At 40.6% G+C, this 18004-nt stretch overlaps 2 protein-coding genes across 3 annotated transcripts; one reads left to right on the top strand and one right to left on the bottom strand.

The window, feature by feature from the left end:
* The first annotated feature begins 3364 nt into the window (after window positions 1–3364).
* Window positions 3365–13630, top strand: galr1b (galanin receptor 1b). Of its 2 annotated transcripts, none has more exons than XM_042062447.1 (3): window positions 3365–3643; window positions 4914–4979; window positions 12908–13630. In XM_042062447.1, exons 1-3 carry the CDS (start codon window positions 3599–3601, stop codon window positions 13223–13225), a joined length of 429 nt encoding a protein of 142 aa, XP_041918381.1. In that variant the 5' UTR covers window positions 3365–3598; the 3' UTR covers window positions 13226–13630. The 2 variants fall into 2 exon arrangements, with proteins under 2 accessions (XP_041918381.1, XP_041918380.1); XM_042062446.1 differs by having other exon boundaries at window positions 3365–4236.
* A 1335-nt stretch (window positions 13631–14965) lies between these two features.
* On the bottom strand, window positions 14966–16967 carry ddx28 (DEAD (Asp-Glu-Ala-Asp) box polypeptide 28). Its single transcript, XM_042062382.1, has one exon. The coding sequence runs from the start codon at window positions 16778–16780 to the stop codon at window positions 15107–15109; it is 1674 nt and encodes a 557-aa protein (XP_041918316.1). The 5' UTR covers window positions 16781–16967; the 3' UTR covers window positions 14966–15106.
* Between the last annotated feature and the right edge of the window lie 1037 nt (window positions 16968–18004).

Here is an 18004-nt window from a genome sequence, read left to right as displayed (position 1 = left end):
TTGTTCCATCATTCAAGCACTACCATTTCCCTCAGCGAATAAAACATCTATCCAAACCACTCCTCTGCAGATGTGCAGATTTGAATATCAGCAACTAAGCAGCTGATCACACATGACCCACCACTTGAGAATATGACATATTTAATACTTACCTTCTTGTGTGCTAAATTAAGCAGCCAGCCTTGATTATGTTTGAAGGAAACATCAGATCACTGGAGGCAGAAAGGTTCACTGCCGTCCTAGTGGAGATAACAGAACTTATATGGTAATAAGCTGTGCAGATGGTCACCCCTGCCCTCTTTACAAACACCCTGTGCCAGTGTGCCACTGTGCCCGTGGGAAGAGATCTGTTATCCTCCAGCTAATGTGCCGTTCACAGCAAAAACACCCAGTAAACACACTACCTCTAAGAAAAATTAACTAAATGCAGATCCAAACATAATGAGCTGTCAGTGTGGCAATGATATCTATAATTATAATCAGGTTATAATAAAATTGAAGTCATTTTAATGCCTCAGGAGATGTTCACTTTAGGATATTTCTGATCTTACAATCAGCAGATGTTTCCCTCGCCCACGTCTGAGAAACTTGTTGGAGTCCCAGGATGATATCAAATGAAGAAACCTCCTTTTTCCATCAGACCTGATTTATTGTCCACCCCCTTATCTGTCATGTTCCTTGCGGACAATGTGTGTGTTTTTTTTTCGGACATGTACTGTATTTGCACAGCAGCACTAAATTACATTAGTTATAGCATGCTTTAGAGCTTTCATGCTAAAAGCTCTGACGAGGTGTCCTATTTATGATCCACATACATGTATTTATGATCCAAAAGTCCACACCACAAGTACTGTGATATACTGGTATCTACTTAGAAGTTTTGTGTAGGCGTATCACCCCTCAAATTCTTTATGCTTTGTCTCACATCTTCAAATTTCAAATACAGCTTGGGATTTGGATTCTTTGTTCTCTTGACTGAGCACAACCAAAGTAGTGCAAACACTCATCAACTCTCTCTCCTTCCTACTGTTCTCTCCTCTGTACAGCATTACTAATTGCCTTTATTATGGGTGAGGAGGGACTTCACTCTCAAGTGTCTATGCAGGGTGAGCCCAGGCCAGTATGAATCAGATTGTGAAATGAGGAGATGCTCTACTCAAATTAAGATGATCTGAACGGAAGATGATCTGTCAAATTGAATAGCCAAACTAAACCATTACATTGAACAGGCATCAATTTCAGAGAGAATCCTCAGCTTTTTAACACCCTGGCTTAGAAGAGAAACCAGACACCAGAGTAACCTAGTTAGGAGTGTGGAGAATATTTTTGTTTTTTATTTCAATCAGTCATGATCCTCTGAGCATTAGTCCCCAAAAGCTGCATTTGCAGGCATGGCTTAGAAACCTAAAGCTCTTCATCTCACTGAGAACAAAAACAGGCTAGGCCTATTTTTTATCAGACACAATTGTAGAACATCAATAGCGAGCATGCCCGATGGACACAGTACTGCTCATAAGATTAAGAGCCTGGCTGAGTCAGAAAGCCTATGCAACCCTGAACATCCTTGGGAATTTGAGCAGTGAGGTTGTTGCATTGAGAAAGGACAGGAATTTAGATTATGTTTTATGGTTTGTCAATATCTTACCACATGTTCAAACGGGCAGCTCTGAACTAATTCAACTTTTAGCAATACTTGACATGACTGCTTTTGCCAGATAACAGATTTCAATCAACAGGATTTTACTGAAACTTTAATTTTCCTATGAGCACATCATTGTGAATATATATCACCAGGATTTTACCGAAGTGACTTTTCACTTCCTATGAGCACAGCACACATTTGTAAACTGTCACTAAAGATAGGCCTTCATGTTGAAACTGTACTGCTTCTTTTGAACATATGCAAGCCTCACTACACTGAGGTAAGGACCCTGAATCTAAAACGAATACATTCTTGTGTTGGAGGATGACATGGCGGTAATCATTACGCATGGCCTTCCAGAACTCTAAGTTCAACTTGACCTTGAGCACAGACCAGAACATTCAGACCCACAGCCATTAGTTAAATAAGCTTTAAAACCATAAACACTGGTCTCTTTTGATACAGACAACACCCACAGGGTTCAATGTGCCTGGTTTAACTTGAACCTCAGATAAATATCAGATTAAGAAAATAAAATGCTCATGTAGGCCTATTCAATACAAGAGCAGTACAATAAACAAGCAATCTTCAGTCCTTGGTTGCCATGGATATATACTGCTGTCTGTTTACCTAATCCCCTGAGAAATCATGCCGAATGCAGGATATTTTTCCTTCCTGTAACCATCGTTTTAGCCTTTTAGCCTATGGTGGTTTCTGCAGCTAATCTGATTTTCAGATGTGTGTTTTGGGTAGTGAATAGTGCCTACTGTATGTCTTGCTTCCAATCTCAGTTTTGAATATCAAACAGCAGAATGAATGTGTGTCTAGTCCAATCAAAGTAATTATATTAAACAAGTTTGATATAATTAAGGAGGTGCCATAAAGGTTTGGATTTTTTTACACAAATCAGTCACTGTATCAAATGTATTGCACAAATAATGCATGAGCATCACTCATTTATCAGGCTATTAACAAGAGCAGGTGAGTGCAAACCCTATAGCTATTTGATCAGCAACGAGGGTGATACATAACTTGTATGAAAAATTGTAAAGTTTCGGACCGCACTTTTAACACCGAAAGAGACGGACAGACACACAGACCCGATTACTACCCTCCACTGGGGGTAAGGGTAGATAGCCTATACTGTAGCCTAGTCTATGTAAACTACTGGAGATACTTAATGTGCAATGCAACACCTGCCCACTGGAGGGTACTAGCCCCATCTATGCCTGCCCTGTCTTGTTCGAATTCTTTAAGGCTATTTCCAATAGGCTGCTTTTTGCAAATTATCTTAACCAAAACGCGCCATATCAGGGTAGCCTTAGGAATATTGCTGGAGGCCCCATTAGGCTATCTTCTAAATAGATAATTACATAGCATATTAAATTATATATATTTTTCCCCATATAAGATTTTACCTGTCACGGGTGGATCAAAATTAGCCTAAGTGATGTGGTTAGTGTTACACTGAGTTAAACGTGAAACATTTAATTCTTTGGACGGACACGTTTAGGTCTTGCTACACTGAAGTAACAACATATAGGCTACATCTGTGAAACATATTAGACGTAACACCATTCCGATATTTCAAGTGAGTTTTCTTCCTTGCTCCTGTCCCTGTAAGCCATATACTATTCAATAGCCTACTGATAAGAGACGGTCTGATACCGCTCAGTTCACAGGCGACGCACGAGCTAGGTTGGTAGACTTTACAGTGCTTGACAGAAGCGGTATGGTCAGCGCGCTGTCAGCGCAGACTTTTCTTATGCTTACAGTAGCAGAAAACGTCTGTATTCTGGGAAGACATTCGAAATGACTCCATATGAATTATAAAACGTCCTAACAATAAAATGGGCGACTGAACCAATTCTGAAGACAGAAAAGTTGGATCTATTTTCTTGGTGTTCGATGGGAACTTTGAGTTGATTAATACAGCTGGAAAAATGTCACCTTCAAATGAGACAATTTGGACATGGGAAGAACCGAACAACCGAACGACAGGTGACTCTTTCGGCCCTGAAGTGGTAATTGTGCCTGTCATATTTGGATGTATATTCCTCTTAGGCATTTTTGGCAACACATTAGTGATTATAGTCATTGGAAGAGTCAAGTCCAGGCGTTCTCGAAGTACCACGAACGTTTTTATCCTAAATCTCAGCATAGCTGATTTGACTTTTTTATTAATTTGTGTCCCATTTCAAGCAACAATATACAGCCTGCCTGAGTGGATCTTCGGGGCTTTCTTGTGTAAATGTGTTCACTATTTCGTGACGGTGAGCATGCTTGTGAGCATCTTTACTCTGGTGGCTATGTCCATTGACAGATACATTGCTGTTGTCCACTCGAAGAAATCACCATGCATTCGCAATAGAAAGAATGCCCTCGTTGGAGTCTGTATCATTTGGTTGCTTTCTTTCATCTTTGCCATACCAGTTGCTCAACATCAGATACTTACCGGCCATCCTGAGGCTCCCAACAGTTCGTTTTGTTGGGAAATATGGAGCGAAATTGTGCCCAAACAGACCTACAAAGTGACTATTTTAGTAATTGGATATCTGTTACCACTGTGTTTGATCACGTGTTGTTATACCAAGGTAAGACCTAATAACCTACACAAACAGCTAAAGGATTACACGTGTAACACTTGCCTTAAGAATTAATAGGATACATGAAACGGGCGTCAGGAAAGATATAATTCCGGATTTTGATTTTGCATTTACCCTGTAGTCTACTTTTTTCCCCCTTTTTATTTTTTTTACAGTCGGTGACCTTTAGAACAAATCATAGGGGCTGGCGTGCTGCTTTGTGCCTGCGTGCAAAGTGCATAACACGATCTATTGAAGTGTTATCAGAGGAAAGTGAAAGAATTCTTTGGTTAAAGGATTTTTCAGATAGCCTATGTTTGGACTGAAATAACTTAACATCATGGTTACTACATTGAACCAATTATTGTGGTGGCACACATTTATCATCTTATCGAAAAAACACGGCGTGATAAACGCATGTTATTGCTGTATGCTCCCTGTGCAGTGAAATGTCTTATAACAGAGCAGTAAGGCGTTTGTTTTATTGCACATCATAATAAACTTTGTTCGAGCGGAAAGATTGTGCTTTCCTCTATCATAAAGGCATCTACAGATAACCTACCTTTTCAGAGTGCCAAGCAAGCTGCTTCACCTGTTGCCCCTATTTATTGCAGGCGTTTTAGTCATATGTAGGCTACATTGTTTTGTTTTCTTTTGAATTATGAACTTTAGTCACTCTGTTGTAGGTCCTGTATCATTTACACAAAAAGATGAAGAACATGACCAAGAAATCTGAGCGTTCAAAGAGAAAGGTAAGATACTTGACTTCTTATTCAGGAGCAGTGCCAGTTATATGCTATATATCATAAATCCTGATATTGGAAAACAAATTGACACAAAGTAATTTACAATCACTATAAGAAAACAGTAGCCTATGTGAACTTGTGCTTTCAATGTCAAAATGAGTAAACAATGGAAAAAATAAGCATGACAGTGTCCTGTCTCTGGACGTGCCACAAACACGACAAGACAGATGCAGCATTTCTAATCAGTGTGAAAGGTACTATGTGCAAATAACTTGGAAGAGAAAGTAATTATTATGATGAGGCAAAATTGGCTTCTAATGTGCCTGAGAGAGGATGCTTTTAGAGCATAATGATAACACTGACGCTGGTATCTATAGCAACAAATAACTGTCCCTGGTTGGGTTGGTGCCTCTCAGCATATAAAAGCAAGAGCTATACAAAAAATACAGCCAGCCCACCACCATAAATGGGTGTAAAGATATTACATCATAATATTGTTTTCTGTTTTGCATTTTCTGGTATTCGCATAGATCAGGGGTGTCAAACTCATACAGGCAGTGGGCCGAATTTGTTGGAATGAGACCTCACGGGGGCCGTCATTGTCGTGGTCATTTTCATTTCTCTGCATTGGTATCAGAGTGTTGTTTGATTATATACTCCTTTACTACACCCACTCATTAGCAAACAAGTACAAATCATTTACTTATCATGTCCTGCTCTTTCTCTCTTGAAACACCCAATTTCAATGTCAGTTTTTTGGCCTCTTCCTTCCTGGGGATGATTTGTAGTGCTAGGTTTAATCAATTTATCACAGAAATTGCTTATTACAAATTGTGGATGTGAATATCTTTTCTTTCTAATTTTCCCTTCCCACCCAAAACTTCTTGGGGGTTCGTATGAAACCTGCTGGTGGGCCTGATCTGGCCCCCGGGCCTTATGTTTGACACCCCTGGCATAGATCAAAGATCAACAGGCCTAAATCACATGTCAGTTTGTTTAGTAAAATGTTGTTGTACAGGCCAATAGGTAAACAAGATTGAGGTCACAAAAGCAGATGCAGACCTTGGTAGGCCTTTGCTATAGGCTATTTTTCTGTTATTGCAATAAGAATGGGACAGTTTTTTTTCATACAGTGCCTGGAAGTGCATTATGAAATCAGAAATGAAAATAATTTATGTGTTTAAGGAATCTATAGCTTCAATGATCTTACAGTATTCAGTTTGCAACAATTCTGTGCATAAAAGTCACATACCAGTTGTTGTTTTTCTTGAGGTGCTGATCAGCTGTTTTGAAAAACAGTTAACCAGCCAACGTTAGAGACTTATCACAATGATGATTTACAGGATACCAGTAACAAACTGCAAAGATAGCAAAAATAGTTTGTCTATGTATAACATGTTCTACTCAGTCAAGACAATGACTAAGACCTAAATGTTGTTAAATGTAGATCTAAACTGATCCACATTAAGAGTAGAATGAATGCTCTAAATGTATTCTTGACATTAAGCTATGAAGGAGACGTGTGTTCAATGTGAGAAACTGTGCATTACATCAATTTGCAATGGCCAGTAAATATTTTAGGTCAGGACATGTTAGGAATGAGAGGAAAAGAGTGGTGTGCCTTTGATCTTGAGCTTATGGTACACTTTCTGTGGATGCCACAGAAAAAAAATACTCCTAATAAACCATTTTGTAATTTTGTATTTCAAAGGGGTTTTTTCACTGGTGCAATAACTCTCAACTTGGAATAGACAACAATGAATTAGTATGGAAATTGGTAAGAGATGATTAATAGAAGTGGCTGTTATTAAGCGATAAGAGTTTATGAAAGTGTCTTATTAATTAAGGATTCATTGTGCTCAATAGTGGGGCTTTCAAAGTGAAATAGAACAGCTTTTTAATAAACAACAGTGCCAGTGTGCATGAGTTGTGTCTATCTGCTTAGATCTTTACCATAGGCACCTTCAGTTATTTGCTATTTCTTCAAATTACACAAAATTGCTGCTTGCAAAACAGTCCTCCTTAAATGAATTATGCTATTGTATGTAGTTGGATCTGTCCTGTGTAACAGTACAGACACACAATGTGTGTACAGTGTGTTTAACCCTTGAGTTGGGCCTATACCCAGGATAACCATTTTTTGTTTAGCTTTCACTTATCAGCATTTTTTTAGCAGAAGAAAAAAACAGTCATATGGCAACTTGTGAGTGGTAGCTGGGATGATCTCTTTCAGGTAAATATTTAGATTGTGTGTGGGCTATAAATAGCATTCAGTGGAGGCATTCCTCTTCATCCCCAGGAAGTATTCAGTGTGATTCCTGGCTCTGAGTAGGGGCTGCAAAGAGGCAAGCTACAATGTAAACTATGATAGCATGGTCATAGCCTTAATTAGGTAAGTACATTATATTGCCATGCAAGGCTGAGATGGTGAGCACAGACACCGAGTTTCTCAGCATTATATTGGTGCCAATTACAGGGAGAAAGAGAGATAGCCAGATGTGCTTGTACAGTACATGTATGGCAACCAACATGTCCGTGTCCATGCACGGTATAATATCAAGTAGCAGTGGTCTATCATTCAACTGAATTCAATTGTATTTGATATTTTTATTGTCTCCCAGCACTGTACAGAGCCCAGAGCCTGAACAGAGTCTTGATCTCAAACTCTCTGAAGACCCATAAAGCATTTAGAGCTCTGTAAATAGCTGTCTGCAAGTAGAAATTATGTTGATCAAGGAGGGCAAAAAACCATTACTGTAGTAATCAAATTGTTTATGGATAAGCTATCCAGCCATCACTTAATTTAATTGATCTGGCCTGGGTATGACCTGGGTGTGGGGGTTGAGTGATCTAGTTTGGCTCTTAGTTTTTGCCCTTTACTGATTCTCCTCCAAAGGACATATTTAACACCAGTAAAGAATCTAAGTAAAGTAAAAGTCTTCTGTGCAACCTTGTTAAATCGATTGAAAGTATCAGTCGCTATGTGCCTCGTTATGGACAGGACAGTGCAGAAAGCCTGAAATGCATCTGCTCAAACAACATCTATATAATGAAAACAGATTGCGACACAAGCTGGCCCTGTATTTTTACTACCATCCCAGCCTCTCACCATCTGATGCCCAGAAATGGCTGGTGCCATGGTATTTTGACAGTGCCCATGCTGCCTGCCTTGACAGGCTGAATACAAGTTGGCTGAGATGCTGAAAAGGAACAGCTGTAAAGCACAGGAACAGGCTGTGGGCCCCTCACCAGATACATATGAGAGATTCCTAGTGTAAACAAGTGCTGTATCTGACAAGTATACGACCCCATCAGTGCTAATATCTATTTATAGACCAGGGAAGGTCATAACTTCAGAGAGCTGCAATACAACCCAACTGATTTTTTGGGAGGCAACATAGTGCTTTCTAAAGGCTTTGAGACCTCTGTTTATGAGTGTTGCTGGTTTTCTATTGCCTGTGTCTATGGCCCCTTGAAATATCACCCTGTGCTCCTCACGTACTTCCTTTGTTGAAGGAACAGTCACTGTTTAATCAATAGTACCGAACTCCTGCAGAGGCTAAGGGAGAGGTGATGAAGTCCAGAGGCTGCACATTTTCATATTTTAAACATCTCACATCTGGTAACGATGGATCAGGTCACCACAGTTTTTGCAGGGAAATTATAATATGGCTATGTAACAGTAGCCAGAGGGTACTGCTGTGCAGTGTAGTAAGAAAACCTAAACACTCTAACACCTTAAAGGTGTCCTGTGTGGGATTTATAGTTTTAAATTTCAGAAATAGCTAGAAAAAGCAACAGTGTGTGAAGAAATAACCATTTTGACGTAATGTCAAAAAGGCCTCTGTGTTGTCCAGATTTCCACTAAAGTTAGCAGGTAATGTTAACTGCTAACTATCTTGTAGCACCTCGTACTGTACCTCAAGAGGCACTCTATTAAAAGGCATTAGAAGAGTGGTGTTGTGTACAGTGATGCTTTCAAGATAACCTTAATCCTACACATAGTCCTTTAAGAGACATGCTAGTGGTGACAGATACCACTCATGGGATTTTAGCCACTTTGCAAGTGCGCTCATCTTGTCTTGGTTTGAGGTCCAGTACTGTTCTAGGCCTCTTATGTAATTTTTTATGCCAATGGAAGTTTTGATTTCAGATTTTGAAATAAATGGCGGAGGCTTCTAGGTCAGACACTTCTTTGGTCTGCTTCATTCCGGTGACATCTAAGGTGACACAGAACTGTTCATTTCTCCTTATTACTCCTCAGACTTGAGACATAATGCCTCCCTGGACCATCGACTCAATTGTCTAGAAAATGATTAGGAAACAGTTTGAACACATCTTTGAGCAGATGTGTTCAAACTGTTTCCTGATCATTTCTAGATAATTGGTTTGGAAATATGTTTAAAAGCTCAGTAGTCATAGAGAGATTGTTACTGATGTGTGATGAACAAATGTTTTCCAGTAAGGGATAACAGTATGATAATAGACTGCTGTCGTCCAGTTAACATTTAGTGCATTCTGGGAAGCACAAAGAGCTGTTTTCTCTGTCAACTGATGCAGGACGTAAGCCCAGACAAATCTGTTTCATTTGTTCGATTTGTTCTTCAAGGAACACTTATCACACACCACAACACTTATCACTGAGCAATCTTTTATTTAGCCATTTTTGTCTTTTAGCTTTAGAGTCATTCAACATTGAGTCTATATGAACATTCAAACAATGTTGATTTAAAATGCACTTATAATTAATCGTGTTAACACTGTGAGCACAGTGTGCATCTCCCCTTCCTGGAAATCAGGTAGGAAACCTAATCAAAATATTGACCTACACAGCCATCACTGTGTAAGGGCCCAAGAGATGCCATGTCATCTGCATGCTTAAATGACATGACATTTGGCAGGAATATTCAGCTTTTGTGTTATCCAAGGAGATAATAATAACATTCATAACTTGGGAAGCTCCTGTTAATATTAGCTCTCCAGAGATTTTCACGTCACGAGCAAAGCTAATTTGCATTCAAGCCCAAGAAATATGTGAAAACAGTCATTGTAACAACTGAACTAAAATCAGTAGGAAGGCTACAGGCATAGGTTATAGTTTGTTTAGTTATGTTGACCAATTGTGATCAATGTAATATGTGGCCAGTGCCAACAGCAGGGAAAAAAGATAAATATGTCTGGTATAAGTGACACATTCCAAATCTATCAGTCACGTGACCTGACCAGAACAATGCATGTGCTTTTTATTGCATCCGTCACAGAGATCTTAGGGCTCAGTGACCTTAATAATCATGTAATTTTTCATTAGCTGCAGCCTATCAAGCTAAAAGCTTAAAGAAAAAAAAAAGGCGTCACATCAGGGCCTGCTTGCTGCCCTCATCACCATTGATGGAAATGGAAGGGTGAGCCATGGGGTCAGGAATAAAAGACCAAGAGCCAAGTCATTTCCCCAGCCATACAAAGACATCATATTCATAATGAAATTGTGAGACAGAGTCAGTGTTTCCCTTTGTTCTGGTCTGAGTGGGGCAGAATGGAATTGCAGTGCTGCACAGGAGTTTTGTTTTTTTGTCTGTTTCAATTATGGTTGAAACAGTCTGAGAGCTACGTCGGCAGGGCAGCATTTTCTTGCTCAGTAATTGCCTAACATTGAGGGCCCCCTTCCAGGTTTGCTTCAATTTAGCGACTCGGGATTTGGACAAATTCATTTTTTGAAAGCATACTTAAATATCCATCATGCAAAATAGATTGACTAAAATATTGCACATTCATTATAATGTGTCTAGAGAGGCAGAAAAAAAATTGCTATGCAATAAATTTATAAGATGATTTGTAACTAGAGTATGTTCGATCTACTTGACTCAGTATTCTGCACACATTTTTACAAAAGGGACAACTGGATAAATTCAGGAATATTAACAATACATTAAGCAATACTCTAAAACAAATCCACAGTAAATTCTGTGATGATTGTTAATATAACACACTTTTTTTTCTTCTTACATGGGACTCATGTGTTATGTACCATATACTGTCTTTCATCTGAATGAATGTGATTCATCACTCTCATCAGCATTTTTCTCACAGATACATCACTCAGCTCTGGCTGATTTGTAATATCATAGGGACTATGGCGAGACTGTATCATACAATTGCTATTTGGTTATCAACATCTTAAATTACATCACATGCCAATTACATGAACTGGGGGAGCCACTGAAGCACATCTTCAATTTGAGTCTACGCCTTGGACAGGTTCCAACACTGTGGTAGACATCATGTCTCACCCCTGTCCCTAAGAAGCCACACCCTAGTGAGCTTAATGACTACAGACCTGTCGCTCTAACATCACATGTGATGAAGACAATGGAGCGACTGGTCTTAGGTATGCTCAGACCCCAGGTACGCCATGCACTAGACCCATTACAGTTTGCATACCAGGAGAAAGTGGGCGTGGACGATGCCATCACTTATCTTCTACACAGGACACATTCTCACCTAGACAAGGGAAAAAGTGCTGTGAGAATCATGTTCTTTGATTTCTCAAGTGCTTTTAACACCATCCAACCCCTCAGACTGGGAGACAAGCTCTTGCAGATGGGTGTGGACGCTCACCTGGTAACCTGGATTACAGATTTCATCAGACTGAAGAACTGTCTCTCTTACACTGTGATCAGCAGCACCGGAGCGCCACAGGGAACTGTGCTCTCTCCAGTCCTGTTCACCCTGTACACATCTGACTTCTGCTACAACACCGAGTCATGCCACATGCAAAAGCTCTTCAGGATGTTCTACCAGTCTGTTGTTGCCAGCATCCTCTTCTATGCAGTGATATGCTGGGGAGGAAGCACAAAGAAGAAGGATGCGGGGCGAATTGACAGGCTGGTAAGGAAAGCTGGCTCTGTAGTGGGAGCTGAACTGGAGTGCATCACTTCAATATCTGACAAAAGGACCCTGAACAAACTGATCAACATCTTGGACAATGAGTGTCACCCACTCCACAGGACTATTGTTAAGCAGAAGAGCCTGATCAGCTGGAGACTTCGCTTACTGCCTTGCACAACAGACAGACTGAGGAAGTAATTTGTCCTTAGGGCCATTGAACTGTTCAATGCTTCACTTAAGGGAAGAGGAGAGATAGACTTCTCTGCATAGTCTGTCTGCCTCTTCACCCCCTCCATTGGATACTGCCTGTCCACTAGCCACTTTTTACCACTGTCTTTCTGCCTCACTGTTTGCGTGCTATATTAGCACATATGCATAACCCCTCCCTCCATGCCACAGCCGAACTGTGGCCATACCCTTTCTTAATATAGTTATATATATATAGACTTTATTCTTGCGCTGTTGGACTCACCCACTATGTGGATACTGTTTTTAGAATTGATTTAGATTAAGTGTTAGTTAGTATATTTTAGTATATTTAGTATATTCTTTATCTTCTACTGTCCTTATTGCTTAGTTGTGTTTTGTTATATTATATACTTTTAATTACTTTTTCTGCTGTTAGTGAATGTGTGTGTGTTGTCTGTATGCTACTGAGACCTTGAATTTCCCCTGGGGATCAATAAAGTATCTATCTATCTATCTATGTGCTTAGTCAACCTTTCGGTTGAGAATTCATTCACAACATTTGAGAAACTAAGATGAAAGAAATGAATTGTTCTTGGAACACCGAACTGAGTTGGTTACGAAATGGAGATCCAGCTCTACCTGCTACTCAATGATGGGAGTGCATTTTTAATATAAAAGTATTTACGTTTGTACATGCAAAACACATACATGGTACAAGAATAATGCTGTTGTGGTGTGCTCCAGTCCTACAACAATGACCTGAGTTGGTAATTAAATGAAGATCAGTACCTGAGATGTAAACTACACTTGGTATGGTGCATCAATAACACTGTTGTGGTGTGTTCCTGTCTCTTCTCTAGACAGCCCAAACGGTACTTTTGGTGGTGGCCGCCTTCCTCATCTGCTGGATGCCTCACCACATCATTGCCATGTGGGTGGAGTTTGGCAGATTCCCTCTGAATGACGCATCTTTTGCCTTCCGCATCATCTCCCACTGCCTGGCTTATGGCAACTCCTGCGTAAACCCCATCCTCTATGCGTTCCTCTCAGAGAACTTCCGCAAGGCCTGCCAACAGGTCTTCACCTGTTACTTATTCTACCCACCGCCACCAGTGGAGAAGGTGGTGCGCATCCGGATGGACAACTTCTCCACCACACACTCCACAACCAATATATAAGGTGGCAAGACCGCTATGTACTGTGTGTAAAAAAGTAACAGAGCCTTCTATGTTAAATCCAGCTGTATGCCATCTGTTATAAAGCTGAGGCAGAGAATTGGTACACCAAGACTTTCAACTTTCTCCAAGTGGAAAGGGCCATAATGAGATGGAGGAAGTGGCATTTCAGTGCTGATTTTCCTGGTGCAGTTCATTTGATTATTGAAATCAATTTAACTTGGAGCAGAGTGCAGATTGAGCCGCTAATGCTTTCAGAAGCTTAAAGTATTCATTGTTTATATAATTCATTTATTCATTATGGCGAAGTCTGGATTTTGGAAGGAGCTCTCTTGGAAAACACATAAAAAGGAGTATGACAACGAGAAATAAAAAGTAGATGCTGTCTTGGAAGACACAAACAATTGATATGGGTGCCATGGTTTTCCTTTACTACCATATATTGAATTCAAACCATCAGAACAGTTCTGTAAGTCTAAATGGACGCATCTGTGAATGTATATAGTCTGTATGTCTGGACAATTTAAAGGTTGTTCATTATGATCAGAAGACATAATTACTCAATTCTATAAAAACATGTGCAGGCCACAGGGAAGCTAAGCTGCATGTGGCAGCATCCTGACTAAGTAACAACGACACAGAATTGATTCTGACCCGAGGTTTTTTCTTGACATGTATAAGTACATATACTCTTTTGATCCCGTGAGGGAAATTTGGTCTCTACATTTATCCTAATCCGTGAATTAGTGAAACACACTCAGCACACAGTGAACACACAGTGAGGTGAAGCACACACTAATCCCGGCGCAGTGAGCTGCCTGCAACAACAGCGGCGCTCGGGGAGCAGTGAGGGGTTAGATGCCTTGCTCAAGGGCACTTCAGCCATGCCTACTGGTCGGGGTTCGAACCGGCAACCCTCCGGTTACAAGTCCGAAGCGCTAACCAGTAGGCCACGGCTGCCCCACAAAATGTACTGTACATAAACACAGGCCTACTACACCACCAATACAGGCGAAAAACCTACTGAAATTATTTTGGAAGTTTGAATTAAAGTGTAATGTGAGGTTTTAAGAGTTTACTGCTGAAATTGTTTAACTATACATTAGAAATGCCTATGATGTAAAATATCTGTTCATTACATTGTGATGTGTTTGAAATAGTTACTACTGTGCTTGCCGTCTGTAATGTTTTGTAAATGTAAAATGAAAGCTTGTGTATTGTTTATTATGTTTTCTATGAGTAGGCATGCTGTACTGTAGGCTATGTGCAGATTAGGATACTTCGATTGTTACACTAGTTTTGTGGTGTCTTCTGTCAATCATAAACATTACAGCAGAGGATGTGTTCAAATAAGAAAAGAGGTTTCAGTATTAATCCTATCAGTAAAATATATATTCTAATTGTACAAAAGAACCATGCAGAACACTGTGAAGTATTTTTAGAGCTGCCAAAACTCCTGTAAGAACATCCCTTGAGAAAAATCTCTCAGGAAATATGACTGTCATAAAAAAAAATACTGTTGTATAAAACAAAAAAATCTGTACTGAAGCAACTCCTCCAATCATTATAACCCCCTGGCTAGTTCAGTGTTTCCCACCATTTATTTCCTTAAAACGCAATGCACAGGTGCTAGATTTATATATAACTTATTAGAGCTGGTTCAGCATATTGTGCATAATGTTCAGTAACTGTTTCAGCTTCACTCAGATTTGTGCCAAGGTGAATCATATGACATACAACAAAGCATTTATACTTGTTTTTATATGATTATTTATCAATAATTCAGTTTACAATATCATGTCATGTGTTAAGACAACATATACACTGGAGATGCAATGAAACAGATGATCAAAGAAGACCATTTTAGATGACATCACATGAAGGTCACAAGTTTTGATCTTCTTTGGGGCTAGGCTGGTGTATTTCAGATTCCATCCCAGGCAGACAAGTTCTTCTCCGGGCAGCAGTCTCAATCTTCTGTACCAGCTCCACATCCCACTTATGGGTGACGAAGCTCAGCACCTCTCCTTCGCCCTGGCCACCTGCCCGGCCCACCCGCCCTGCCCGGTGAATGTAGTCTGTGTGGCTCACAGGGAAGTCGTAGTTCACTATCAGTTTCACCCTCTGCGTGTCAAGGCCTCGGGAGGCAATGTCTGTGCAAACCAGCACGTCAACCAGGCCTTTCTGGAAGTTCCGGAAAATTCCCTCCCTCATGGCGGCTGGCATTGCACCTTGTAGACGTACGTGTCGGACACCCAAGTCATCCAAGGCAAATCCCAGCCAATTCACAGTGGATGCAGAGTTACAGAAGACCAGTACACCAGCCCCATCCTGCTCCACCTTCTTCAGTGCGTGATTCAGCTCCAGCAGTTTGTCAGCACCTATCACTTTCACAAAAGTCTGCTTTACATGAGGCATTAGGTGGTGGAGCCTTTGGCTTTTGATGGTCAAGATGCTCCCAAGGTCTGTCACCTTGCTGACCACCTCTCCCACACCCTCCGGAAACGTGGCCCCCACTAAAACCAATTGAGCTTTTGGTTGCAGGCCACGGGTCTCAGACACTGTGGAGGCCACATTCGTGTTTAGCAAGATTTTCTCGAGCATGTCTGAGAAGCTGGGATCAAACATGGTGTCAGCCTCATCCACGACAATAAATCTAAGTTGGCTCAAGTCCACATAATTCCTCCACGTGGCTTTAAGAAGAGCACCAGGAGTGGTCACTAAAACATCTGACTGACCATGGGTGAAGGCTGCTTTGATGTTGCCAATACCCCTGCCGCCTCCAAGCACCTTTACCTTCAAGTTCAACTCCTGGCTAAGCATTCGCGTCACAACCGCTACTTGCTCGGCCAGCTCTCGCGAAGGCACCAGAACAACTGCATGAGTATTTGTGTCAGTATTTCTTTCTTTCTTCTCCAGCAGGTCATGAATAATTGGCAGCAAGTAAGTAAGCGTTTTGCCGCTACCGGTCTCACCTGCGCACAGGACGTTATGACCACGCAGCAGCTTCGGAATTACCTTCCTCTGCACTGCTGTGGGATGGATTATATTCTCGCGACGCAAAATCTCCACCAATTCCTGACGAATATGAAATGTATTAAACGTAGTAGACTTGTCTGGGTCCAAGTCGCTCTGTTCACATTCAGTGATAAATGGTGGCACAGTCTGGATGCTGTTTATGGTAAAATAGTCACCACGTGATTTATGATGTTTCCACCCTTTGGAGCATAAGCGTGTCTCCTCGAATTTACCGAATGTATATCCTGCTGACTGGTTTAGTTGTGGATTCTTGCTTTTAATTAACAGTCTGCCAGGTTTGATGAGAGGAACTTTCTCCGTTCTCCGTTTGATCTGTCTCGTTTTTTCAATACGATCCAGCGTAGGTTTGGGGATACGAATGACCACTGGTTCCGTAGACGTCGTGGACATAGATCCACTGCCTGAAGATGTCACAAGCTTACAGTCACTGATGTACATAGGCAACGCGGAATGCTTGGTTTCCGAAAGTCGTTTGCATGTATAGAAAACAGTTCGTCCGACCCTGACAGCGGCCAGCATTTTCGGCTTTTGTATTGGTCAAATAAATATATATTTATATAAAAACTATCACCCACCACGATGGATAGAGTCACATACGTCCAACCTGTCCATAAATGTTTTTTTCTGGAACAGAAAAGTGAATATGAACGAAATGATTAAACCGTCATGTTTAGGTAGTCACGTTTCGGCTTGTTATCGTGAACGTCTCATAATAATGACGTAATAGAATGCTGTCGCATGAGAAATTACGAGGGTCTTCTTAAAGGAACCGTATACTTAATAGTGTTGAACAGTTTCTGACATTCAACCCGAGTCTGTCTTAATGCATTTAATCTCAACATCAGTTTTTAAGTATAATTATTATAATATCAGTGGAGAACAGTCCTCAAGTCTCAGTTAAATATAGGTTATGTTGTCTGCACTGAGGTGTCTCAGTTAGATCAGATGGGGTGTTTGCATGCCATGGCAACAGGATCAAAAGTGCATGCAATATTATGTTAGTTATACATATCCATGTAGCCTAACTGTGGCTGTGCAACGATCAGGAAATAAGGAGAGTGTTTGCTTAGCAGAAACTTGAGGTTTTCAGTGTAATAGGGCCAAAGAGCCAACAGTGATGATGGGTATAAAACAGTTTACCCTGGTGCCGTGAACCAAGTTGTGCGGGGATGAGTGTCACTGAGAACAGTGGGTATGTGAGATATGAGTTATGTGCAGTGCAAACTCCCACTCAGACACTATTTGAAGATGACTGTACTATAGCTGTCATGCTGGGGAACACCATTAGCAAAATACTTAAATGTGTTCAGCGCTACTCGCTCTTTTAGGTCCTTGGCAGTGGTCATAGCCTGTGGGTGAATTCTCTGTCAGAGAGCTCTGAGTCTCTGATAGGTTTGCTCCTGAATAACAAGAACAGCACGTTCCTCTGCGTCTGTAACAAATCAACTTAACATGCTAGTGAGTGAGTATACACTAGGTCTACCCAAAACTGAACTGCCAATATTTTAAGTAAAACATAAAAAGTAAAGTAAAACATGAACAAAGGCATAATACATCTATCTGCATTTTGATTAATAGGTGCACAAGGACAGTGTGTTTCTCTAGATTTAGTACTGCAGAGCAATCTCTTTTCAAAATTATGTTGTGTTGTTAAGCCTCCTCTACCCCTTTCACCACTGTGTGATAGGCCTAAAAAAAATTCAATTTCCAACAACACAAGCTCATGCTGGATGTTGCCATAAA

Source organism: Alosa sapidissima, chromosome 14 (genome assembly GCF_018492685.1).
Source record: "Alosa sapidissima isolate fAloSap1 chromosome 14, fAloSap1.pri, whole genome shotgun sequence".
Lineage (NCBI taxonomy): Eukaryota > Metazoa > Chordata > Actinopteri > Clupeiformes > Clupeidae > Alosa > Alosa sapidissima.
The sequence above is the reverse complement of the archived record's forward strand: the minus strand, read 5'-3'. Positions and strand labels throughout refer to the sequence as shown.

Excerpts from the sequence above, each read along its gene's own strand:
- ddx28 (XM_042062382.1), bottom strand. The coding sequence starts at position 16,780 with ATGCTGGCCGCTGTCAGGGTCGGACGAACTGTTTTCTATACATGCAAA.
- galr1b (XM_042062446.1), top strand. The coding sequence starts at position 3,586 with ATGTCACCTTCAAATGAGACAATTTGGACATGGGAAGAACCGAACAAC. Across the intron at positions 4,237-4,913 it reads TCACGTGTTGTTATACCAAG|GTCCTGTATCATTTACACAA; the intron begins GTAAGACCTAAT and ends ACTCTGTTGTAG. Across the intron at positions 4,980-12,907 it reads CTGAGCGTTCAAAGAGAAAG|ACAGCCCAAACGGTACTTTT; the intron begins GTAAGATACTTG and ends TCTCTTCTCTAG.